Source organism: Coregonus lavaretus, assembly GCF_964263955.1.
Source record: "Coregonus lavaretus genome assembly, contig: HAP1_SCAFFOLD_429, whole genome shotgun sequence".
NCBI classification, from domain to species: domain Eukaryota; kingdom Metazoa; phylum Chordata; class Actinopteri; order Salmoniformes; family Salmonidae; genus Coregonus; species Coregonus lavaretus.
In genome coordinates this window covers 105,053-128,351 of record NW_028162438.1, presented here as the reverse complement: position 1 = coordinate 128,351, position 23,299 = coordinate 105,053, and the positions used below count along the sequence as shown (strand labels likewise).

The 23,299-nt window shown below is 43.9% G+C and overlaps 1 protein-coding gene across 1 annotated transcript; it reads right to left on the bottom strand.

The window, feature by feature from the left end:
• Nucleotides 1-11,573: 11,573 nt before the first annotated feature.
• LOC311119248 (THUMP domain-containing protein 1-like) lies at nucleotides 11,574-19,434 on the bottom strand. The gene is made up of 5 exons (XM_084193972.1): nucleotides 18,867-19,434; nucleotides 18,364-18,535; nucleotides 17,758-17,843; nucleotides 17,412-17,574; nucleotides 11,574-13,066 (listed from the first exon to the last, which is right to left on the bottom strand). The coding sequence occupies exons 1-5, from the start codon at nucleotides 19,068-19,070 to the stop codon at nucleotides 12,759-12,761; spliced, it is 933 nt and encodes a 310-aa protein (XP_084050098.1). The 5' UTR covers nucleotides 19,071-19,434; the 3' UTR covers nucleotides 11,574-12,758.
• Between the last annotated feature and the right edge of the window lie 3,865 nt (nucleotides 19,435-23,299).

The window sequence follows — 23,299 nt, the reverse complement described above, 5'->3', positions numbered from 1 at the left end:
AATCATTAGGAACACCTGCTCTTTCCATGACATAGACTGACCAGGTGAATCCAGGTGAAAGCTATGATCCCTTATTGATGTCACCTGTTAAATCCACTTCAGTCAGTGTAGATGAAGGGGAGGAGACAGGTTAAAGAAGGATTTTTAAGCCTTGAGACAATTGAGACATGGATTGTGTGTGTGTGTGCCATTCAGAGGGTGAATGGGCAAGACAGAATATTTAAGTGACTTTGAACGGGGTACCGGTTTGAGTGTGTCAAGAACTGCCACGCTGCTGGGTTATTCACGCTCAACAGTTTCCCGTGTGTATCAAGAACGGTCCACCGCCCAAAGGACATCCAGACAACTTGCAAGCGTTGGAGTCAACATGGGCCCAGCATCCCTGTGGAACGCTTTCGACACCTTGTGGAGTCCATGCCCCGACGACTTGAGGCTGTTCCTAATGTTTTGTACACTCAGTGTATAGTGCACTATTTTTGACCAGAGCCAATAGGGTAGTAGTGCACTAATGTAGGGAGTAAGGGTCCTATTTGGGCCGAAGCCACGGAGGACGGCTGTTTGGAGAGGGTTGGTTCATAGCTAAAACAGCCCACAATGTGAGTTAAGAGACAAGACGCGTCAAACTGAGGAGATGAGCCACTCCTTATTGGTTTATTGTCTTGAGATTGTAGAATACTAGCTGTCACCCGTATCCTGTGGGTTCTATAGTACACAGACAACCCTAACAGCCGATGGGAGAAAGGCTCACATCTCTTCTCAGAGCTCCAAACAGGCTCATTACCCAGTAATAACCAGAAAAAGGGAAAAAAAAAAAAAAAGCAAAGAAACCACAACGTCTGAGAGGTGTATAAACCCATTAATTCATCCCCTGTTCTTTTTCAGCCCGGCTTGGGCCCAGAAAGAGGAGTGTCAGTGTGTCTGCCATGGCTTCCTGCTGATGTGTATTGAGACGATGTGACTATAGAGAGACCAAAATGGCCTCCTCCTCCTCCTGCAAGGCTGGATTAGCCACACTGGATTAAAAGATTTACCTCCTGCTGCTTATTCAAATATTGTTTCACGTATTGTCATCAAGAGTCATAGAGACTCAACCTACTGATCCAGTAGAGAGAAAAAAAAGTACCCTACATGAAACGTATTTTAGAAATCGGGAATATTTCCTCTCTACAAGAATCTACAAAGGCGTTGTATTTGATTGGGGAATGAGAATGTGGAATCGGAACGTTGTGGGTTAGTAAGACAATGGTGGAGAGTTCTGAGGCATTCCGCAGCCAAGGAAGAGCGGATGGGATGGAGGGTAGAGATGGAGAGAGCAGGATGGATGGGGAGAAAAACCCCAGCAAGGCCAAGATGGAAATAAATGGTCATGAAAGCGTGTGGTGATCTTTGCTACGAGGTCTTTTTTTCTGGAGGCTCTCCTGGCAGTCAAACCAATTGATGTGGTTCCTTTGATGTTGATAAAGGCCTGGGCTACTGGTGGGTCATGAGGACCGTGATGAAAGGAGCAATAGAAAGAGAAGGGGAAAAAAACCTGTTATTAGATTAGAAAAAGAAGAACACGACAACAAACGGGTCGGACGACGACGACGGCGCCGCGGGGCGAGACGCGGCGAGATGTTACGGACAACGGGCTTTGTTGTTGAAGGTTCCGTGGCATACGGAAAAGGTGGGAGGGCGGTGGCAGTAATATGATAAATGGTGATTCTTACCGTGGCGATGATGTGGCGGGGGTCGGTGGTGGTCTTGTCGTGGTGTCAGGCCGGTCGTCGTCCCGTTATAACGGTTGTAACGGACACGGTTCCGGTACTCCGCAGGATGGTCCGTTAATCTGGACTCCCGTTGGCGTCCCGAGGTGGAATCTGTCGCCATCTTTGTGTGGTTGTCTTGGTTATCAGCCCTTCTCTCTCTCTCTCGCCTCCTCTCTACCTCATCCCTCCTCTCTCCTCCTATCACTCCACCCCTCCCTCCCTCTCTTGTTTCCGTGTTGTGATGTCATCACGCTGCAGCAATATCGAGGAGCAACGAAGGCCTTCTCCGTTCTGCAGGGGGCCCCGCCGCCAACACACACACCAGACAGACCCTCAGTAGAAAGGACGTCAGACTGATGGAAGACCCCCTGCTGGGCTTGCCTTGTGTTTGATGTTGTATATAACAGCTTCATTCATATCTCTCTCTCTCTCTCTCTCTCTCTCTCTCTCTCTCTCTCTCTCTCTCGCCCCTTCTCTCTTTCGCCCCCTCTCTCTCTCCCTCTGTCCCTCTCTTTCTCTCTCTCTATGTTCAATACCTTCTCAAATCCTGTTAATGCTGCATGGTGCTGTGTGTGTGTGTGTGTGTGTGTGTTGGAGAGCACTTCTGTCTAGATCATCAACCATGGCAGCTGCTTCTCTTTGAAGTCTTCATATATAATCACTATTCATGTTCCTCCTTTGAACATGTTTTTTTAAAATCCCTATTGAGTTCTGTTGACATGTTACCTGTGTGTGTGTGTGTGTGTGTATTTAATCTATATAGTTTGATGTGCTGCTTTAGCGAGGGTAACTTGGAAAGGGGAAAGCAGAAGATGACGCTGCAGAAAGCAGCCATATTGTAACGTTTGTCTGATCCATTCACTGGAAGCAGACATGATGGGACATATCTCAATACTCTGAAGCAGACATGATGGGACATATCTCAATACTCTGAAGCAGACAGGATGGGACATATCTCAATACTCTGAAGCAGACATGATGGGACATATCTCAATACTCTGAAGCAGACATGATGGGACATATCTCAATAATCTGAAGCAGCTTCCTCCCCGCTTCTACATCTCTCTCTCTCCACAGTCCACAATAGACTAGCCCATGCCTTCCTCTCTCCTCTCCTCCCCTCTCCTCCACTCCTCATAGACATTACCATTTGAATATGTCTGCTGCTGTCGAGCCCACCTGTCCTCCAGAGTCCAGTCAGTCATGTGACCTCTGTAGTGATATGGTAATCAGGCATGTAGAACCACCAACAGCAGAATAACAGTGAACTGCTGTCGGGGTCATGTAGTCCAGACCAGGGTGTGTGTGTGCATGTACAGTGGGGAAAAAAAGTATTTAGTCAACCACCAATTGTGCAAGTTCTCCCACTTAAAAAGATGAGGGAGGCCTGTAATTTTCATCATAGGTACACGTCAACTATGACAGACAAATGGAGAGAAAAAAAATCCAGAAAATCACATTGTAGGATTTTTTATGAATTTATTTGCAAATTATGGTGGAAAATAAGTATTTGGTCACCTACAAACAAGCAAGATTTCTGGCTCTCACAGACCTGTATCTTCTTCTTTAAGAGGCTCCTCTGTCCTCCACTTGTTACCTGTATTAATGGCACCTGTTTGAACTTGTTATCAGTATAAAAGACACCTGTCCACAATCTCAAACAGTCACACTCCAAACTCCACTATGGCCAAGACCAAAGAGCTGTCAAAGGACACCAGAAACAAAATGGTAGACTTGCACCAGGCTGGGAAGACTGAATCTGCAATAGGTAAGCAGATTGGTTTGAAGAAATCAACTGTGGGAGCAATTATTAGGAAATGGAAGAAATACAAGACCACTGATAATCTCCCTCGATCTGGGGCTCCACGCAAGATCTCACCCCGTGGGGTCAAAATGATCACAAGAACGGTGAGCAAAAATCCCAGAACCACACGGGGGGGACCTAGTGAATGACCTGCAGAGAGCTGGGACCAAAGTAACAAAGCCTACCATCAGTAACACATTACGCCGCCAGGGACTCAAATCCTGCAGTTCCAGACGTGTCCCCCTGCTTAAGCCAGTACATGTCCAGGCCCGTCTGAAGTTTGCTAGAGTGCATTTGGATGATCCAGAAGAGGATTGGGAGAATGTCAGATGAAACCAAAATATAACTTTTTGGTAAAAACTCAACTCGTCGTGTTTGGAGGACAAAGAATGCTGAGTTGCATCCAAAGAACATCATACCTACTGTGAAGCATGGGGGTGGAAACATCATGCTTTGGGGCTGTTTTTCTGCAAAGGGACCAGGACGACTGATCCGTGTAAAGGAAAGAATGAATGGGGCCATGTATCGTGAGATTTTGAGTGAAAACCTCCTTCCATCAGCAAGGGCATTGAAGATGAAACGTGGCTGGGTCTTTCAGCATGACAATGATCCCAAACACACCGCCCGGGCAACGAAGGAGTGGCTTCGTAAGAAGCATTTCAAGGTCCTGGAGTGGCCTAGCCAGTCTCCAGATCTCAACCCCATAGAAAATCTTTGGAGGGAGTTGAAAGTCTGTGTTGCCCAGCGACAGCCCCAAAACATCACTGCTCTAGAGGAGATCTGCATGGAGGAATGGGCCAAAATACCAGCAACAGTGTGTGAAAACCTTGTGAAGACTTACAGAAAACGTTTGTCCTGTGTCATTGCCAACAAAGGGTATATAACAAAGTATTGAGAAACTTTTGTTATTGACCAAATACTTATTTTCCACCATAATTTGCAAATAAATTCATTAAAAATCCTACAATGTGATTTTCAGATTTTTTTTCTTCTCATTTTGTCTGTCATAGTTGACGTGTACCTATGATAAAAATTACAGGCCTCTCTCATCTTTTTAAGTGGGAGAACTTGCACAATTGGTGGCTGACTAAATACTAAATACCAAATGGAACCCTATTCCCTATGGGCCCTGGTCGGAAGTAGTGCACTATATATAGGGGGGATAGGGTGCCATTTGAGGCACAACTTCATCATTCTGATGACTTTACATTCCCACAGAAAGCACTGGGGTTCCGAGGGGACCAACGGATGCTCAGAGTCGATACCAGGCCACTGCTGTGTTGCCATGGTTACAGCTAATAGCAGCCATCTGACAGGCTGCTGAGTGGTGATAAGAGTTTCTCATTATAAGACTCATTCACACAGTGGGCGACTGACTGTACACCGTACACACACACACACACGCTCGCGCACACACACACAATCGCGCACACACAGACACACACACACTGGCACACACACATAGGGAAGGGTGTTGAGAGTCATTATGGGGTAATCTCACCAGTAAATGGATGTAACTACATCTCCCAACAAGGTGTGTGTAACAAGTAGGACTTTATATTACCCGTGGTGAGTGATGCAGAGACGAGTTCAGGAAGTGTGTGTGTCATGTGACTGTGGGAAGTGTGTGTGGCATGAGAATCACAAAACAACAGTCTAGAGAATCACACCCTGAAATATCACTTCTTCAGTCTTCCTGTTCAACTCTTACCTCTGTAGCAGTCTAACTCACGCCCTGTTCAACTCTTACCTCTGTAGCAGTCTAACTCAAGTCCTGTTCAACTCTTATCTCTGTAGCAGTCTAACTCACATCCTGTTCAACTCTTACCTCTCTAGCAGTCTAACTCAAGTCCTGTTCAACTCTTACCTCTGTAACAGTCTAACTCACGTCCTGTTCAACTCTTACCTCTTACCGTTGTAACAGTCTAACTCACGTCCTGTTCAACTCTTACCTCTCTAGCAGTCTAACTCAAGTCCTGTTCAACTCTTACCTCTGTAACAGTCTAACTCACGCCCTGTTCAACTCTTACCTCTGTAGGAGTCTAACTCACGTCCTGTTCAACTCTTACCTCTGTAACAGTCTAACTCACATCCTGTTCAACTCTTACCTCTTACCTCTGTAGGAATCTAACTCACATCCTGTTCAACTCTTACCTCTGTAGCAGTCTAACTGACTTCCTGTTCAACTCTTACCTCTGTAGCAGTCTCTCACATCCTGTTCAACTCTTACTTCTGTAGCAGCAGTCTGACGTCCTTTAAATGCTGAATTGAATGGCAGAACTCAATAATTAGCTAGCTAACTCTTCAGCAGAGACCAGTGTGATGCATACATGCACAGTACGTGTGTGTGTATGTGTGTGTATACATACATCTGTGTGTGTGTGTGTGTGTCTGGGCCAGATGTCTGGGAGGAGGCCCAGGAGACAGATAAGTTAGCGTCTCACAGTGAAGGTCAGATATGGCTTGCGTCCCAAATGGCACCCCATTCCCTATGTAGTGCATAACTTTTGAGCAGGGCCCATAGGGCTCTATATAGGGAATAGGGTTCCATTTGGAACACGGCCTTGGAGCTACGCTAGTGGATGATAATCCCCATGTCCTCAGGGATAACGTGCACAGGAGTGTGTGTGTGTGTAGCAGTGTGTGTCGGAGTGTGTGTGTGTTGTAGTAGTGTGTGTGTGTGTGTGTGTTGTAGGAGTGTGTGTGTGTGTGTTGTAGGAGTGTGTTTGTGTGTGTGTGTTGTAGGAGTGTGTGTGTGTGTGTTCCATTGTTTCCGGGGCCTGTGACCTTTACACTCAAACGAGAGGGGTTCGGACAATCCTGAGTGACAGGTGTGTGTGTGTGTGTGGCGGGGCTTAGTCTGTGTGTGTGTGTTTGTGTGATTGTGTGTGTGTGGCAGAGCTTAGTGTGTGTTTATGTGTGGCAGGTCTGAGTGGCAGGGGGCTCAGGTCCCACAGAGAAATTAGACAGGGCCAGAGGGCCAATTAAAACAACAGAGGCAGGAAGAGTGTGTGTGTTGGGGTTGTGTGTGTCTGGGTTCTTAGAGACGACCAAGTACAAAATGCATTCATGGATAATATAGTAGGCCTTAACCGCTTTAAATGGCTACAATGTTTATCCACTGTAGCCTGATGCAGGCGAAACATTGAAATGTTACATAATTAAAATATTATTCTAGCAATACTAAATGATTAATTCATTCCCATTAGGTGTAGGTCAGGTTAGACTGACAGGCAGACCGTATTCTGATGACTCATATTCTTTAAATTGGTCATTATAACATTAGATAACTAATGGGCAAAACTTTAACGGCAGTCGTATTTCTATGCTTTAAAACTAACTCCAATCATCCTTTACTCGGGCAGCGTTGAGATTCTCACCTTGTCTAGTAAAATGTCAAACCGGGGCGCTCGAGACGAACCGGTAGCAGATAATTTTCCAACGAGGAGGAACGGAGTGCACCGGCTGTCGGGACTAACGATCGGCGGGGTCGCTAGGAACACTCGCTGCCCAGGTAATTAGATTTAATAAGGGAGATGTGTGTGTCAGAGAGAGAGAGAGGACAATATGGCATACAAATGAGAGTGAGGGGAGAGAGAGGGGGAGGGAGAGAGGGGGGAGGGAGAGAGGAGGGGGAGGGAGAGAGAGAGAGGGGGGAGGGAGGGAGAGAGAGAGAGGGGGGAGGGAGGGAGAGAGGAGGGGGAGGGAGAGAGAGAGGAGGGGGAGGGAGAGAGAGGGGGAAGGGAGAGAGAGAGGGGGAGGGAGAAAGAGAGGGGGGAGAGAGAGAGGGGGGAGGGAGGGAATGGAGAGAGAGAGGGGGGAGGGGGAGAGTGAGAGAGAGAGAGAGAGAGGGGAGGGAGAGAGAGAGGGGGGGAGGGAGAGAGAGAGGAGGGGGAGGGAGGGAATGGAGAGAGAGAGGGGGGAGGGGGAGAGTGAGAGAGAGGGGAGGGAGAGAGAAGGGGGAGGGAGAGAGAGGGGGGAGAGAGAGAGGGGGAGGGAGAGAGAGGGGGGAGGGAGAGAGAGAGGGGGAGAGAGAGAGAGGGGAGGGAGAAAGAGGGGGGAGAGAGAGAGAGGGGGGAGGGAGAGAGGGAGAGGGGGGAGGGGGAGAGAGGGGGGAGGGAGAGAGAGAGAGAGGAGGGAGGGAGGGAGGGAGGGAGAGAGAGAGAGAGAGGGGAGGGAGAGAGAGGGGGAGGGAGAGAGGGGGGAGGGGGAGAGAGAGAGGGGAGGGGGAGAGAGAGAGGGGAGGGAGAGAGAGGGGGGAGGGAGAGAGAGAGAGGGGGGGAGAGAGAGGCAGGGAGAGAGAGAGGGGGAGGGAGAGAGAGGTGTTCTAAATTAGCTCTACAAATGAGTGAGCTGTTCCTAAGTGCAGCTCCTCCTAAATGGAAGACGTAATTCAATATGAAAAGATTCTGTTCTTTCTGTTCTTTTCAAATGGAAGCCTCCGTCTCCACATTGACAACGTCTCTCCTGTCTGTCTGTCTGTCAATATCACTGGCAGTCTATGAGCCAATTAGTACAACCCATTCCCCCTGTCTGTCTGTCATTTCACTCTGCCTACAGATCTATAATGGATGTCAATGAGTTGTTGCTCAAATTACACTCGGGCCAAGTCCCAAATGTTACCCTATTCCCTATCCTATACACCCAGGTCAAAAGTAGTGCACTATATAGGTACCATTTGGGAAGCATTCTAACTTTAGACTCCTGAGATGGTGAGTGGTCAATGCTTCAATGATCCTAACATGCTCATTAAGGAGAGTTATGAAGAGACTAATGGCTGATGTACTGAACACGGCCATCTTCAGTTTTTGCAGTGAATAGTTACTGCAGTCAATAACAGGTGTGAAACAGGGAGGGACTACCTGTACTTGATCAATAACACTTGTTTTCCTTTTTCCATTGCAAAATGTTTCGCTACGGTGTGCCCTAATGAATTCCACCCAGGAGTCGGGGCGTGGCCAGAGCTACGGACCAGAAGCAGGGTTTTGTTTCAGCCTTACTGTAACACACCTGATTTGACTAATCAGCTGATACTCACAACCTTGATTAGCTGAACCAGGTGTGTGGTGTAAAATAGGGCTGGAGCAAAAGCCTGTCAGTAGCTCTCTAGGAAGAGGATTTGGTAACCCCTTGTCAGTGGCGGCTCCTGAAAAAATTCTCAGGAGGGGCAATTTTTCTGATGATTTAGGTGACCTACACACATTTTTAAAAAGATATGTCCAGCAACAACATGAAGACAGGGGCAGCATATAAGTCAATACCAGAAGCATTTATTGACTGATCTCAAAAGTGTTGGCTTACAAAAGCAAAATAAGTTATCACAGTAAAAATAATCAAGGGTGTTCTTTCACATTCCTCAACACTGCATAAACAATATGTATGGCTTTGTAAAAATGAACAACCATATTCTGGCCAATTGTATAGATTTGTAAATATGAACAACCATATTCTGGCCAATTGTATAGATTTGTAAAAATGAACATGAACAGATTTTTTATTTTTTTGAATGGCAGTACCTTTCAAACATGTCTGCTTGCACTAAGGTAGCACTCACAAGGTGGCCAGAGAAAGAGAACCTTTCTTTGGTGTGATCCAGGATGGTGTTGCAGACCTCTTCAGACATCCTCTGCTTCTCCTCTTCTCTCAAAGCTGTTCTGGGTCTTTTGGCTCCTGTTGCTTCTTGCAGCTGCTGTTGAGAGGAGTCCCTGAAGGCAAACAGACCAATGTGTTTGTTGGCTTTGTACAGTATTGTTGTCTATGTGATGCACAGGTATATGCAATGTATCCATGTATAGTACAAATACTTAAGTTCCACTTAAAATGGGCAGGGATGCATAAAGTCTTTAGTGTTTAAGTTAGCCTTTGTGTCTCACATAGCCTGGATGTTCAGCACAGTATACAGTGGTGCTCATAAGCTTATGATCCCATGCTAAAGTTGACTAAAAAGAGGAATAAAAAAGAAAAGAAAATTGGTGTCCTTAAAGGTTGGATTTTCCAACTTTTTTAATTAAGTCATTAAGATCAATTTCCAAAAGATGATTTTTTTATTTTTTTATTCCTCTTTTTAGTCAGCTTTAGAATGTGTTCATACACTTATGAGCACCACTGTACAGTACACATAGTATATAAAATAAGATAGATTACACCACTGGCCATATATAATGACAATAATGTAATTTCAAACACAAATGCAGTCTCCTTTCATGCATACATTTTCAAATAAAGCTCTGCTTTGAGAAAGATCGAATGATATTGTTTAATCTTTATCTTACCTTATGGCCTGCACACTGCTTGCGAAGCTGTCGAGGGCACGTTTGATAAAGACAGCATCGATGTCCTTATTCTGTAGCTTCTGGTACGGTGGGCTGGTCAAATGAACCCAATGAACCCGTCCGGATGGCTTCAAAACATTCTATGAGGTCGTCTCGATTCTCGTAGACAGTGTTCACGACTCTGCTGTTGCTAACCTCATCGTTGTGGCGGCGGACAGCTAGCCTGTATCCCTCATCCAGTTGAGTGGCAATATTCACTCTCACCAAAGCAGACAATCTCAAACAGCTATCAATGTGGGTCTTTGACAGCTCATTTTTCTTAATCTTTTCTGAAAGATGGTGCATGTCGGTTACACCAGTCGCTGTCCAAGCGTTGCTGTCTGCCGTTCATGGTTACGTTACGTTACGTATGACGAAAGCGCGTAAGTGCAAGCCCTCAGACACCCATAGAGAATGTATTGAAAGCTCAGAAATTAGAAAAAAAAATATTTTACATTAGAGGCTATGAGAGACTTCTGGGCGATTTTCAACCTGACTGAAATCGCCCCAAAACGGGCGGGGACATTTGAAGCACGACTTTAGCCTGATTGGACATTTAGTGGCTGGCAGATCAGACGTGAACACTGAACTACTGTTGCCATGATATAATTGATTAGAAAAAAAATCCCTTCCTTTTCCCGTTTGGCAGTGCGTCGCCCATATCGCCCTATTGAACACACCGCCCATGCCCCTTGTGCTCTTCAATTCACAGTGGCAACATGGAAGACTTGGCTAGGTTTACAGTGCAATACAGCGCCACCTTGTGTTACAGAGCGGTAGTGAAACACGTCAAAATGAAATTGGAATCAGTATCTGTAACCAGGTTTCGATCCAACTTTTTTTTCATCTGAGTAAAGTACATGTCGGGATAAAAACATGTCATGACAGGCCTGATGGAAACATAATTTGTTTTCGGTAAACTTTCCAAATGTCGACAAAGCAAAATACTCTATAGACATGGTGTGTTCTTTTTGTGTCGGTAAAATTAATTACGCGAGGAATGTCAGTGGAAACGCTTTTATGCGCAAATATTGATATAGTAACCATCATTTCGAAGTAAACTTGGAGTTAAGCGATGACGTGTGATCCTCCCACTACGACTCGTCGGGAAAGCATGCAGATTATTAGGCCACAGATGAAATACATTATGAGGAACTTCACAGGGTGGTGAAAGCGCAAGGTGATGAGCTTGATGCTCCTTTACAATAAATATCAAGGGTCTTATTCTGGTGACATGATCTTCGATGCTTGGTAAATATATATATATATATATATATATATATATATATATATATATATATATATATATATCTCTTTGACAAATATTAATTTCTCTCTTTTGTACATAATAATCTCAGCATGTAGGGTAAACGTGCCAATACCGGAGTGGCCACTTGCTATATAACGTAACGTTTTTTGTGAGAAACCCATCAGTAGAGTTGAAAATGCGATAGAAACCCATTTCCTCCGTACGTGGGAATTTAACTCTAAAAGGGATTTTATGTGCACAACATCATGCATAGCCTTTTATCTGTAACAAGTCAATTGGATGGAAACATCTCTCGTTGGAAAACTTGCATATTGTTTTTAATGCAGATTTTACAATATTCGCATGAAAATCTCCCGCCAATTGGATGGAAACCTAGCAACGGAGTTACTTTGAAAACAAAGTGGAAGGTAAACGAGAATTTAAAACACACCAACAACAACAAAAATCACACTTTATTTCAAGGAGTTGTTTTGGGAAGTTACTCTGTTCTACAAAACAAAAGGTATATTACAGTATACCTCCATTATCGGACTGTATATGGGTCTAAGTCCTGCACCCAGATCAGACTTACATTCCTGGGGCCATATCTATGTCTCAGAGTAGGGGTGCCGATTTAGGATCAGTTTTGTCTTTAAGATTACAACGAATACAATTATATGGACCGGGAGGGGACCCGATCCCTGACCAGTACTCCTACTCTGAGACGGTTCCTGGACTAGAAGCCCTTTCAATGGAGATTCTCAATGAAAGTGTTTTTTTTAGCCCATGAGTATGCTTCATCTGGGTCCGACAAACTAGCCCTGTAAGAACTGGGTCAATTTACAAGACTCCAGAGAGATTTCATTCATTTACAGAGGAAAAATTCAGTGAACTTTTAATAAATTCCCTGGTTTTACAGAAATCCCGGTTGTAGGATTCCCCGAATAAGCAGGAAATCCGGAACCCTACAACCAGGATTTCTGGAAAACGAGGGAATTTATATTTTTAAAAATGCATGACACCTTTTAAGTAAAAAAATAAAAATGCATATTTTTAAACATTTAATGAAATTTAAAATGTACCCATCAGCTTTCAGTGAGGGCTGTGTGATGGTAAGGAGAGGAGACCAATGGACTGTCAGTGATGAAGAGGACATATTGGAATTAATACAAAATGGAGGACCAAGGATTTTGTAGTAGTCAGGGTTGGGGTCAATACCATTTCAATTCAGAAAGTAACCCAAATTCCAATTCCAAATGTTCCACATTGAAGAGAAATGGAATTTCAGTTTACTTTCTGAATTGACTGGAATTTAAATGGAATTGACCCCAACCCTGGTAGTAGGTAACTATGGAGGTACAAGAAAGAAATAACACACTGGGATCGTCCCAAATGGAACCCTATTCCCTTTATAGTGCACTACTTTTGTCCAGGGCTCAGGTCAACATTAGTGCACTATATAGGGATTAGGGTGCCATTTGGAACGCACAATAGGAATAGGACCTGTTCTACAGTAAAGCTACCTAAAACACATTGACTGCATCACCTGCACTGTGCTGCCAGTTGCCTTTTGAGTTGTTTATCAGTTCTATTTCACTTCCTCCCTCATACTCTCCCTCTTCGCCTCTCCCTCCTGTTACAGGGATCTACTTCTCCTCCTCCGCATCCCCCTCTCCTTCCCCGTCCGCTTTTGGGGCATTCTTTCCCTCTTCCTGCTTTCCATCCTTCTCTCCCTGGTTCGACTTGATCTCTTCCTGGTTTGTGGTGACCACTTCCTGTTTCCCGTCCTTAGGCCCCTCCTCCTTGACGACCTCCTGCAGGTTGTACTTCCTGTATAGAGCGTAGTCCCTGACAACGCTGACGCAGCACACACTCTTGATGACCTCGACGATGATGGTGAGCTCAGGGGTGGTCAGGTCAACCTTGTTCTTAGGATTCATCTTCCCCACCAGGCCTGCAGGGGGAGATACATACAGTTGAAGTCGGAAGTTTACATACACCTTAGCCAAATACATTTAAACTCAGTTTTTCACAATTCCTGACATTTAATCCTAGTAAAAATTCCCTGTCTTAGGTCAGTTATGATCACCACTTTATTTTAAGAATGTGAAATGTCAGAATAATAGTAGAGAATTATTTATTTAGTGGTTGAAAAACAAGTTTTAATGACTCCAACCTAAGTGTATGTAAACTTCCGACTTCAACTGTATATAAGCTTTGCCAGGTACAGAGTTGATATGAGCTAACGCAGTATACGCACAAGGGTTGTCCCATGGAGACAGGAGAGGTGTGAGATATGAACACACTAGGAACATACAGAGCCAGTTTAAGACTGTTGGAAAAGGCATTCCAGGTGAAGCTGGTTGAGAGAATGCCAAGAGTGTGCAAAGCTGTCATCAAGGCAAAGGGTGGCTATTTGAAGGGTGGTCCTCATGAGAGCCAGTTTCATCATAGCGCTTGATGGTTTTTGCGACTGCACTTTCTAAAGAAACTTTCAAAGTTCTTGAAATGTTTCGTATTGACTGACCTTCATGTCTTGAAGTAATGATGGGCTGTCGTTTCTCTTTGCTTAATTGAGCTGTTCTTGCCATAATATGGACTTGGTATTTTACTAAATAGGGCTATCTTCTGTATACCCCCCTTACCTTGTCACAACACAACTGATTGGCTCAAACACATTAAGAAGGAAAGAAATTAAAGAAATTAACTTTTAGGAAGGCACACCTGTTAATTGAATTCATTCCAGGTGACTACCTCATGAAGCTGGTTGAGAGAATGCCAAGAGTGTGCAAAGCTGTCATCAAGGCAAATGGTGGCTATTTTAAAGAATCTCAAATATAAAATATATTTTGATTTGTTTAACACTTTTTTTGGTTACTACATGATTCCATATGTGTTATTTCATAGTTTTGATGTCTTCACTATTATTCTACAATGTAGAAAATAGTAAAAAATAAAGAAGAACCCTTGAATGAGTAGGTGTTCTAAAACTTTTGACCGGTAGTGTATAGAGCCAGTTTCCTGGACATGATCTCTATTCAGCATGCTTCTCAGTCCAGGCCTAAGCTTAATCTGTGTCTTGGAAACTGGCCACATGAGATATACAGAGATATCTAGGATGGAGGTGGTCTGAGATATACAGAGATATCTAGGATGGAGGTGGTCTGAGATATACAGAGATATCTAGGATGGAGGTGGTCTGAGATATACAGAGATATCTAGGATGGAGGTGGTCTGAGATATACAGAGATATCTAGGATGGAGGTGGTCTGAGATATACAGAGATATCTAGGATGGAGGTGATCGGCCGAAGCAGACACGAGGCTACAAGTCTGTTTCGCTAGTACAAACTGGGATGTTCCAGGATTCATCCCATAGCATTGAGGAGTTTACCACAACAGTCACGGGCTTCATCAACAAACTGGGATATGTTCCAGGATTCATCCCATAGCATTGAGGAGTTTACCACAGCAGTCAAGGGCTTCATCAACAAGTGTTTTTCAGAGTCAGTAGAAAGGCCTCTTTAGTGTCCTAAGTTTTCATAACTGTGACCTTAATTGCCTACCGTCTGTAAGCTGTCAGTGTCTTAAACGACCGTTCCACAGGTGCATGTTCATTAATTGTTTATGGTTCATTGAACAAGCATGGGAAACAGTGTTTAAACCCTTTACAATGAAGATCTGTGAAGTTATTTGGATTTTTACGAATTATCTTTGAAAGACAGGGTCCTGAAAATGGGACGTTTCTTTTTTTGCTGAGTTTATATATATATATACACACACTCTACACTCCCACATAAAACCCTCACATGTTCACACCGACACAACACAAACACACGCACAAACTTTTACACTCATCCACACTGCTGCTACTCTGTTCTTTAATTTACTATTATTATTATCTATCCTGATGCCTCCTTTACCCTGCCTTCATGTACATATCTACCTCAAATACCTTATTATTATCTATCCTGATGCCTAGTCACTTTACCCTGCCTTCATGTACATATCTACCTCAAATACCTTATTATTATCTATCCTAATGCCTAGTCACTTTACCCTGCCTTCATGTACATACAGTGGGGAGAACAAGTATTTGATACACTGCCGATTTTGCAGGTTTTCCTACTTACAAAGCATGTAGAGGTCTGTAATTTTTATCATAGGTACACTTCAACTGTGAGAGACGGAATCTAAAACAAAAATCCAGAAAATCACATTGTATGATTTTTAAGTAATTAATTTGCATTTTATTGCATGACATAAGTATTTGATATATCAGAAAAGCAGAACTTAATATTTGGTACAGAAACCTTTGTTTGCAATTACAGAGATCATACGTTTCCTGTAGGTCTTGACCAGGTTTGCACAGGGATTTTGGCCCACTCCTCCATACAGACCTTCTCCAGATCCTTCAGGTTTCGGGGCTGTCGCTGGGCAATACGGACTTTCAGCTCCCTCCAAAGATTTTCTATTGGGTTCAGGTCTGGAGACTGGCTAGGCCACTCCAGGACCTTGAGATGCTTCTTACGGAGCCACTCCTTAGTTGCCCTGGCTGTGTGTTTCAGGTCGTTGTCATGCTGGAAGACCCAGCCACGACCCATCTTCGATGCTCTTACTGAGGGAAGGAGGTTGTTGGCCAAGATCTCGCGATACATGGCCCCTTCCATCCTCCCCTCAATAAGGTGCAGTCGTCCTGTCCCCTTTGCAGAAAAGCATCCCCAAATAATGATTTTTCCACCTCCATGCTTCACAGTTGGGATGGTGTTCTTGGGGTTGTACTCATCCTTCTTCTTCCTCCAAACACGGCGAGTGGAGTTTAGACAACAAAGCTCTATTTTTGTCTCATCAGACCACATGACCTTCTCCCATTCCTCCTCTGGATCATCCAGATGGTCATTGGCAAACTTCAGACGGGCCTGGACATGCGCTGGCTTGAGCAGGGGGACCTTGCGTGCGCTGCAGGATTTTAATCCATGACGGCGTAGTGTGTTACTAATGGTTTTCTTTGAGACTGTGGTCCCAGCTCTCTTCAGGTCATTGACCAGGTCCTGCCGTGTAGTTCTGGGCTGATCCCTCACCTTCCTCATGATCATTGATGCCCCACGAGGTGAGATCTTGCATGGAGCCCCAGACCGAGGGTGATTGACCGTCATCTTGAACTTCTTCCATTTTCTAATAATTGCGCCAACAGTTGTTGCCTTCTCACCAAGCTGCTTGCCTATTGTCCTGCAGCCCATCCCAGCCTTGTGCAGGTCTACAATTTTAACCCTGATGTCCTTACACAGCGCTCTGGTCTTGGCCATTGTGGAGAGGTTGGAGTCTGTTTGATTGAGTGTGTGGACATGTGTCTTTTATACAGGTAACGAGTTCAAACAGGTGCAGTTAATACAGGTAATGAGTGGAGAACAGAAGGGCTTCTTAAAGAAAAACTAACAGGTCTGTGAGAGCCGGAATTCTTACTGGTTGGTAGGTGATCAAATACTTATGTCATGCAATAAAATGCAAATTAATTACTTAAAAATCATACAATGTGATTTTCTGGATTTTTGTTTTAGATTCCATCTCTCACAGTTGAAGTGTACCTATGATAAAAATTACAGACCTCTACATGCTTTGTAAGTAGGAAAACCTGCAAAATCGGCAGTGTATCAAATAATTGTTCTCCCCACTGTATCTACCTCAAATACCTTATTATTATCTATCCTAATGCCTAGTCACTTTACCCTGCCTTCATGTACATACCTACCTCAAATACCTTATTATCTATCCTGATGCCTAGTCACTTTACCCTGCCTTCATGTACACAACTACCTCAAATACATTGTACCTCTGCACATTGATCTGGTACTGGTACTCCCTGTATATAGCTCCACATTGATCTGGTACTGGTACTCCCTGTATATAGCTCCACATTGATCTGGTACTGGTACTTCCTGTATATAGCTCCATATTGATCTGGTACTGGTACTTCCTGTATATAGCTCCACATTGATCTGGTACTAGTACTTCCTGTATATAGCTCCACATTGATCTGGTACTGGTACTTCCTGTATATAGCTCCACATTGATCTGGTACTGGTACTTCCTGTATATAGCTCCATTCTTGTGTGTTTTATTTTATTCCTCGTGTTAGTTACTATTTTATTTTGCATCGTTGGGTAAGGTTCGTAAGCGAGCATTTCAATGTAAAGTCTACACTAGTTGTATTTGGCGCATGTGATAAATACAATGTAATTCTGGTCTCTGAACATTACTGTATCTAGAGACGTGTTTCCCTACTGTGTCCATGTAGCCTACCTGCCAGGGCCTTGATGATGTCATCCCTCTTGTTGTGGGAGCTGTTCCGGGCCTTGAAGGCGATCTGGTAGCTGCCCTGGTTGGGGGCTTTAAACCACGGCTCTAAGAACACACTCAGGTACTTATCCATGTCCTCCTGGAACGCCTTGCATGTTCCACTCACCTAGAACACACAGAGAACCATCAGAACCATACGGAGAACCCCCCCCCACAAAAAAAACACACACATTCTAGAAAAAAGAAATGATTCCTGCTAGTCCCGAGTCTCTCCCTTTCTCTTCTGGTTGTACGGTCAGGAAACCTCCGTGCCATTTGACACTCAGCCCATGCCATTACATGTGCTCACCGGCAGCATTCTGAGGATGACTCGTGACTTGTTCTTCTTGGTGAGGTGGAGGTCTGACAGGATGTGATGCACCAGCTTATCAGGGTCTGGAGAGAGAGAGAGAGAGTGAGTGAGAGAGATCGAGAGCGTGAGAGAGAGCGAGTGAGTGAGAGAGGATGGGGAGTATAAAAGGACACAAGTTCGTTATAAACAAACAGACTATTTTGAGGACTTCTGAATAGGTGTAACTGTCACAATGTTGGCAGTTCTTTATTTAACTAAGGATAAAACTAGCCTGGTCCCAGATCTGTTTATGCTATCATGTCAACTCCTTGTCATGCCAAGGAGTGGCGTGACGGCACAAACAGACTGGTACCCAGGCTAGGATAAAACTAAGGATGATTGAAATTAGCTAAAGAACTATGATAAAAGTGTCTGCTAAATTAGTCTTCTCAGATAAGTCACACTCTTCTCACTCTCCACTCAGTGCCCTGATCAAAAGTAGTGCACTATATAGGGAATAAGGTGCCTTTTAAGACATGCTCCATCTCCGTCTAAGGAGCTGGGATGCTGTCACTGTGTGTGTGTGGGGGGGGGGGGGATGCCGTCTGTCAAACTCTTCCTCACCGAGGTTCTTCGTCTTGATGAAGATGACGTTGTTGGCCCCGCTGTCCATGGCCTGGAAGCGCCGCTCCCGTTTCCCTGACGATGCTTTGAGCTGCGTCACCTCCTTCTTCAGAGCTGCCTCCACATCTTCATCCTCCTCTTCCTCACTACCGCTCTCCTCAGGTTCCTTAAACTGGGTTGTCAGGAGTTTAGAGACGTTAGTAAACAAAAAGACAGATTTATAACTATTAACAAAGATCACTACCGATGAAGATGTAGAAATAATAATCTACTAACAATAAACACTTCAGGATTTCGTAAAGTTGGCTCGGCTCAGTTACTTTAGAAATGACTCCTTCCGCCTAGCTACATTCAGTTGATCCCTGATTTGAATAACATTATTGGACAGGTATCGGTTCCACTCAACGGCTTTTCACCAGTCCATTTAGGCCAGATCAGTGAAGGAATGAAGGGAAGCACCTCTTAACGTGTTCGTACATGGCCTAGCTAAATGTGCTGCTTACATTCTCAGGTCCGTAGAGTTGGTCGGCGTATTCGTTTAGCAGGTTGAAGGCTTCCGCCGTGCATTTCCTCTCGTTCATATTACAGGTCATGAGAATACCTTGCATGCCCACCTCGAGCTCCCGGGAACCCTTGTACTTCTTACTCCGGTGTCCGCCGCCATAGTGTTTCTTGCTGCGCTTTCTCAAGTCTTGTGCTTCAGACATATTTGATCATATACAGGACTGCTGGCTAATAGTTTGTTAACTGTTAGAAAAAATACATTTACCTGGATAATGTTCTCTATCTAGCTAGTTTCTTGTTTAGCAGTAGCAAGGATAGCAGAGTTGGCTAGCTAGCTAACATGCAAGCTAGCACAACAAACGACACGAGCCGGGATTGCTTACGTTAGCTACCAAACCTCAATCAGTGATCGTACACGTTGGATGAAATGCTAACAATATATCGATTAATTTGCTGAAATACTAGTAAACTTTTATCGTACTGTTCTCAAGTTGAGTCTGAAGGTTTTCGTGGGCTCATTCGTTCATTCAAACACGCGAGTGTCGCGAAAAACAAGCGTGAGCGACAATAGTGGAATCGGCGTTTTGCCTTCAAAATAAAAGTCCCCCATTGAAACATGCAAACTGATGAAAATATTGGAATCATGCCACAATTAGACTAGAAATGCTAAACAAGGTTGGAATGTTATATAAATTCAACAAAATACAATTTGACAACAAAAATGTAAAATCCGTTGAAATCGCACTGTGGATGTGTAAACTTCAGAATTGCATTGAGGGCATGCTTATCTTGCAGTGTACATCCATACCCATGTATCTTGGGTCCATGAAATTGGCAGCCTACTCAGTGACACAAACAGATTACAATTCTGAAGAGTTTACACAAATATTAGCATCGTAGCTCAAGGGGTGCCAATAATTAGGGACGTGACTGAGTCATTGTTTGACACTTTCCTACTATTGTATGGGAAACCTTTATTTTGAAATTTCCCCAATTCGGTGACCCGGATTTGACTTGTTAGTGCTACTAGCTAACAAAACTCGAAATGCAACATCTCAAGGAAAAGGGTAACTAAATTAGTAGCTAACTGTCGTTGCAGTGTGGTAGCATCTGCCGAGAAATGTTCCTAAAGTTTTTCACTCGTTGGCCTCTGTCTCATAGCTAACTAACTAGCCTCTAGCTATTTATTTAAGTTGCCATCAAGTGATAGCTAGGCTAGCGAACTATATAAACTAGCCTGTATTCGGCAGAAAAACGTTTATCTTGTCATTTGCCGTGGTAGCCTAACGTTGTATCAAGAACAGTAGTGATACTTAGAACAGTGAATAAGTATTTTTGCGGGTCAATATAACACAATTCTCACCAATTGCTTAAGTAAAAGTCTAAAGAATAACTACAACGTCTGAAGAATACAAGAAAAGGTACATAATTTGGTGAATGCACTCTTTTGAAGCTGATATGATGCATTCATATAAATCACATCCACAACCATTATGGATGTGATGGATATAATAACGCTGAAAATGGATACTGACAGCGAAAAGAGAAATCAATTATAGATCATATAACCTTAAGGAAAGTTAGTTTTGCAGAGAAAGTAAGGTGTAGGGCGTTCAAGTCACTGCTGTAGTCTAGAATGTAGAGGAAAAACAGGGCAATTCAAGAGGGTGCTACGAAATTAATATCAAAACGTAGTTTTCTTTGCCCTATGTCATTAGACATTATATAAATGTATCATTAGATTGTTCTCAACAATATTATAACCTTAATGTACTTGACAGTGTTGATTAAATAAGAACGTTAATTTGCTGTGACCGTTGCTAGTTTAAACGGCACGGCTCTTGCTTGTATCTCTTTCATATTTGGTGTTTCCGCTGGTTGGACCAATCAAAATCAACTTGATACCATCGTCATTTTCACCTTCAGATACTTCGCTTTATTGCCTATAACCGCGGTCAATCTACGTTGAGAGGGGCCATCGCTATGGCGATTTAAAGGCAAAGACACGATACACAATGAAAACAGGAACAGCTTGTCTTCGCGGAGGGTGGATATTGAAATTCAGTCTGTTAGCTTTGTAAATACATAATAATATAATAAATTATATTATTATTATAAATACATATATATTTAGTCCCCATTTTTAGTTTTGTATTCAGCGGATTTCATTTAGAAAAATACCATGTTTTCACTCAGGAACCTGCAGCCGCTAGCTAGCTAGCTTGTCAGTTGACGTTCGAAGTTAGCGCCGTTCTGCCGCGGAGCAGCGTCACAGAGTTCTATTGAGCAGTGACCTCTTTTTCATCGTGCCTGTGATGACATTCCATTCACTCTAAACCTGCTAAATTCTCAGAGTAAATCGTCGGAAACTTTTGAACCATATATGGTAGAGACATGTGGTTTGGACTATTGTTTTTCTGACTGAATTGAATGGACATATTTGTATACACCTTGAATGAAATAATCATTGTATGGGTAAACACCCTATAAGGTGCATGTTTTACAAGAATGTTACATTGCCTGTCCCAGTCACCCTCTACCATTACAAGGCTATAACACTCGCAAATAAAACTCAAGACTTCAATTTGATCTATTGCTTCATTAACATGTCAACTTCATAACAAACACCGTGGGGCAGCTGTGAGTGGAAAAACAAGCTCTGTGAGCCTGTTACAAAAGCCACGGAATATGACTGTCTGAAATGCCTGATTTAAGACGTGCAAATTCATGCAATTTCTTACATACACTGGTAAAATACAGTCTACACTCCAACATATAGACCTCAGGGATAATTAGCAACATGGTGTCATTTGGAAATTACTAACTTTATTTCTGTACGCTCGGGTTGACTTCCCCAGGGACTTGGCCACAGACGATGTCTCCTTTTCTGAATGTGTTCCTGTTTGGTCCCGTTCTTCCCCCAGCGTCGCTGCGTCTTTTGGTTCCTCCACTGCGGCTGGTGTCTGCAGCTCTATGGCAGGTTGTTCAGCGGAGAGACGTCATGGACTACGGCTTGGTGGAGGAGTTTGTCACCACCACCTGTTGTGTTGGACATAGTCCCAGATCTGATGAGTTCCAGAGAGAAAGTCCAACTCATCATGGGTCTGAGAGCACAGGTGAGAGATGGGGGCTGATGGGTGGAGAGTGTAAAGGAGGAACGGGACTCAGGAGAACCCCTTGTTTCAACACCGGGGGTGAGGTAACTTCATTAGATGCATGTAGTTGTTTGGTTATAATCTGGGTAATTCTATATGAAATAATTAACCTGTGAACTAGGCTGTACCACATTGTATTGCTATAGAAATTGGTATAGTCCCATTAAAAAGTATTACCCCACTTGCACAGTTTTCATATTTTCTGAAACATGATGCATCCACCGCCATGCTTGAAATGGCTCCATAGGAAAAGGCTAATCTCAGCTGCAGTCAATACGCTGGTTTTGTTTGCTGGCGCATCCACCAGTACAATTTGATTGAATTCTTTTAAAAAATCCAACTTTTACTCCATCAGCTGGTTCTGGAGTTGTGTCGCTCAGAACACCTAGCCGACTCTGATACCATCCAGCCACGCTCAGAACACCTAGCCGACTCTGATACCATCCAGCCACGCTCAGAACACCGACTCTGATACCATCCAGCCACGCTCAGAACACCTAGCCGACTCTGATACCATCCAGCCACGCTCAGAACACCTAGCCGACTCTGATACCATCCAGCCACGCTCAGAACACCTAGCCGACTCTGATACCATCCAGCCACGCTCAGAACACCTAGCCGACTCTGATACCATCCAGCCACGCTCAGAACAGGATGAGGACCTGTATCATCACTCGTAGAGACAACAAGGTGAGTGCCGCTCAGTGACATTGTAACTCTGCTGGTATTATTTGTAGTGGTTGATAGAGATAGAAAGACGGCTCGTCTTTGCTTCTGTGACAGCATGGGCAGCGCCATTGAGGGCTATCTCCATTTTAAAGTAGTCAATTTTCTTCTTAGTACAAAGCTAATATTGGTGATTTACCTCCTCCTGCAGTGCTGGAGTCCTGAACCAAATTGTGTGTCAGAGTGCCCACAAGATGGCAGTAATATATGCTTAAGCCATTGACAAACCATAGGCAACCCATTTAGAAGAAGAAGACAACGCTCTGATCATTGGCTGAACCCATAGGAATCCCCACCCAGTGGACAACTTTATAATGGTGGAAGCCCTCAATGGTATTTATCCATGATGAAAATGGGTTAGTCCCGTGTAGCTCAGTTGGTAGAGCATGGCGGTTGCAACGCCAGGGTTGTGGGTTCGATTCCCACGGGGGACTAGTATGAAAATGTATGCACTCACTTAACTGTAAGTCGCTCTGGATTAGAGCATCTGCTAAACGACTGAAATGTTATATCCATCCAGAGCCTTCTTTTTACCTCTATGGTTTTCAAAT

Coding starts and splice junctions, on each gene's coding strand:
- LOC311119248 (XM_084193972.1), bottom strand. CDS start 19,070: ATGTCTGAAGCACAAGACTTGAGAAAGCGCAGCAAGAAACACTATGGC. Junction 17,575..17,757: donor TCATCCTCAGAATGCTGCCG/GTGAGCACATGT, acceptor TGTGTGTTCTAG/GTGAGTGGAACATGCAAGGC. Junction 13,067..17,411: donor CATCATCAAGGCCCTGGCAG/GTAGGCTACATG, acceptor CTCCCCCTGCAG/GCCTGGTGGGGAAGATGAAT.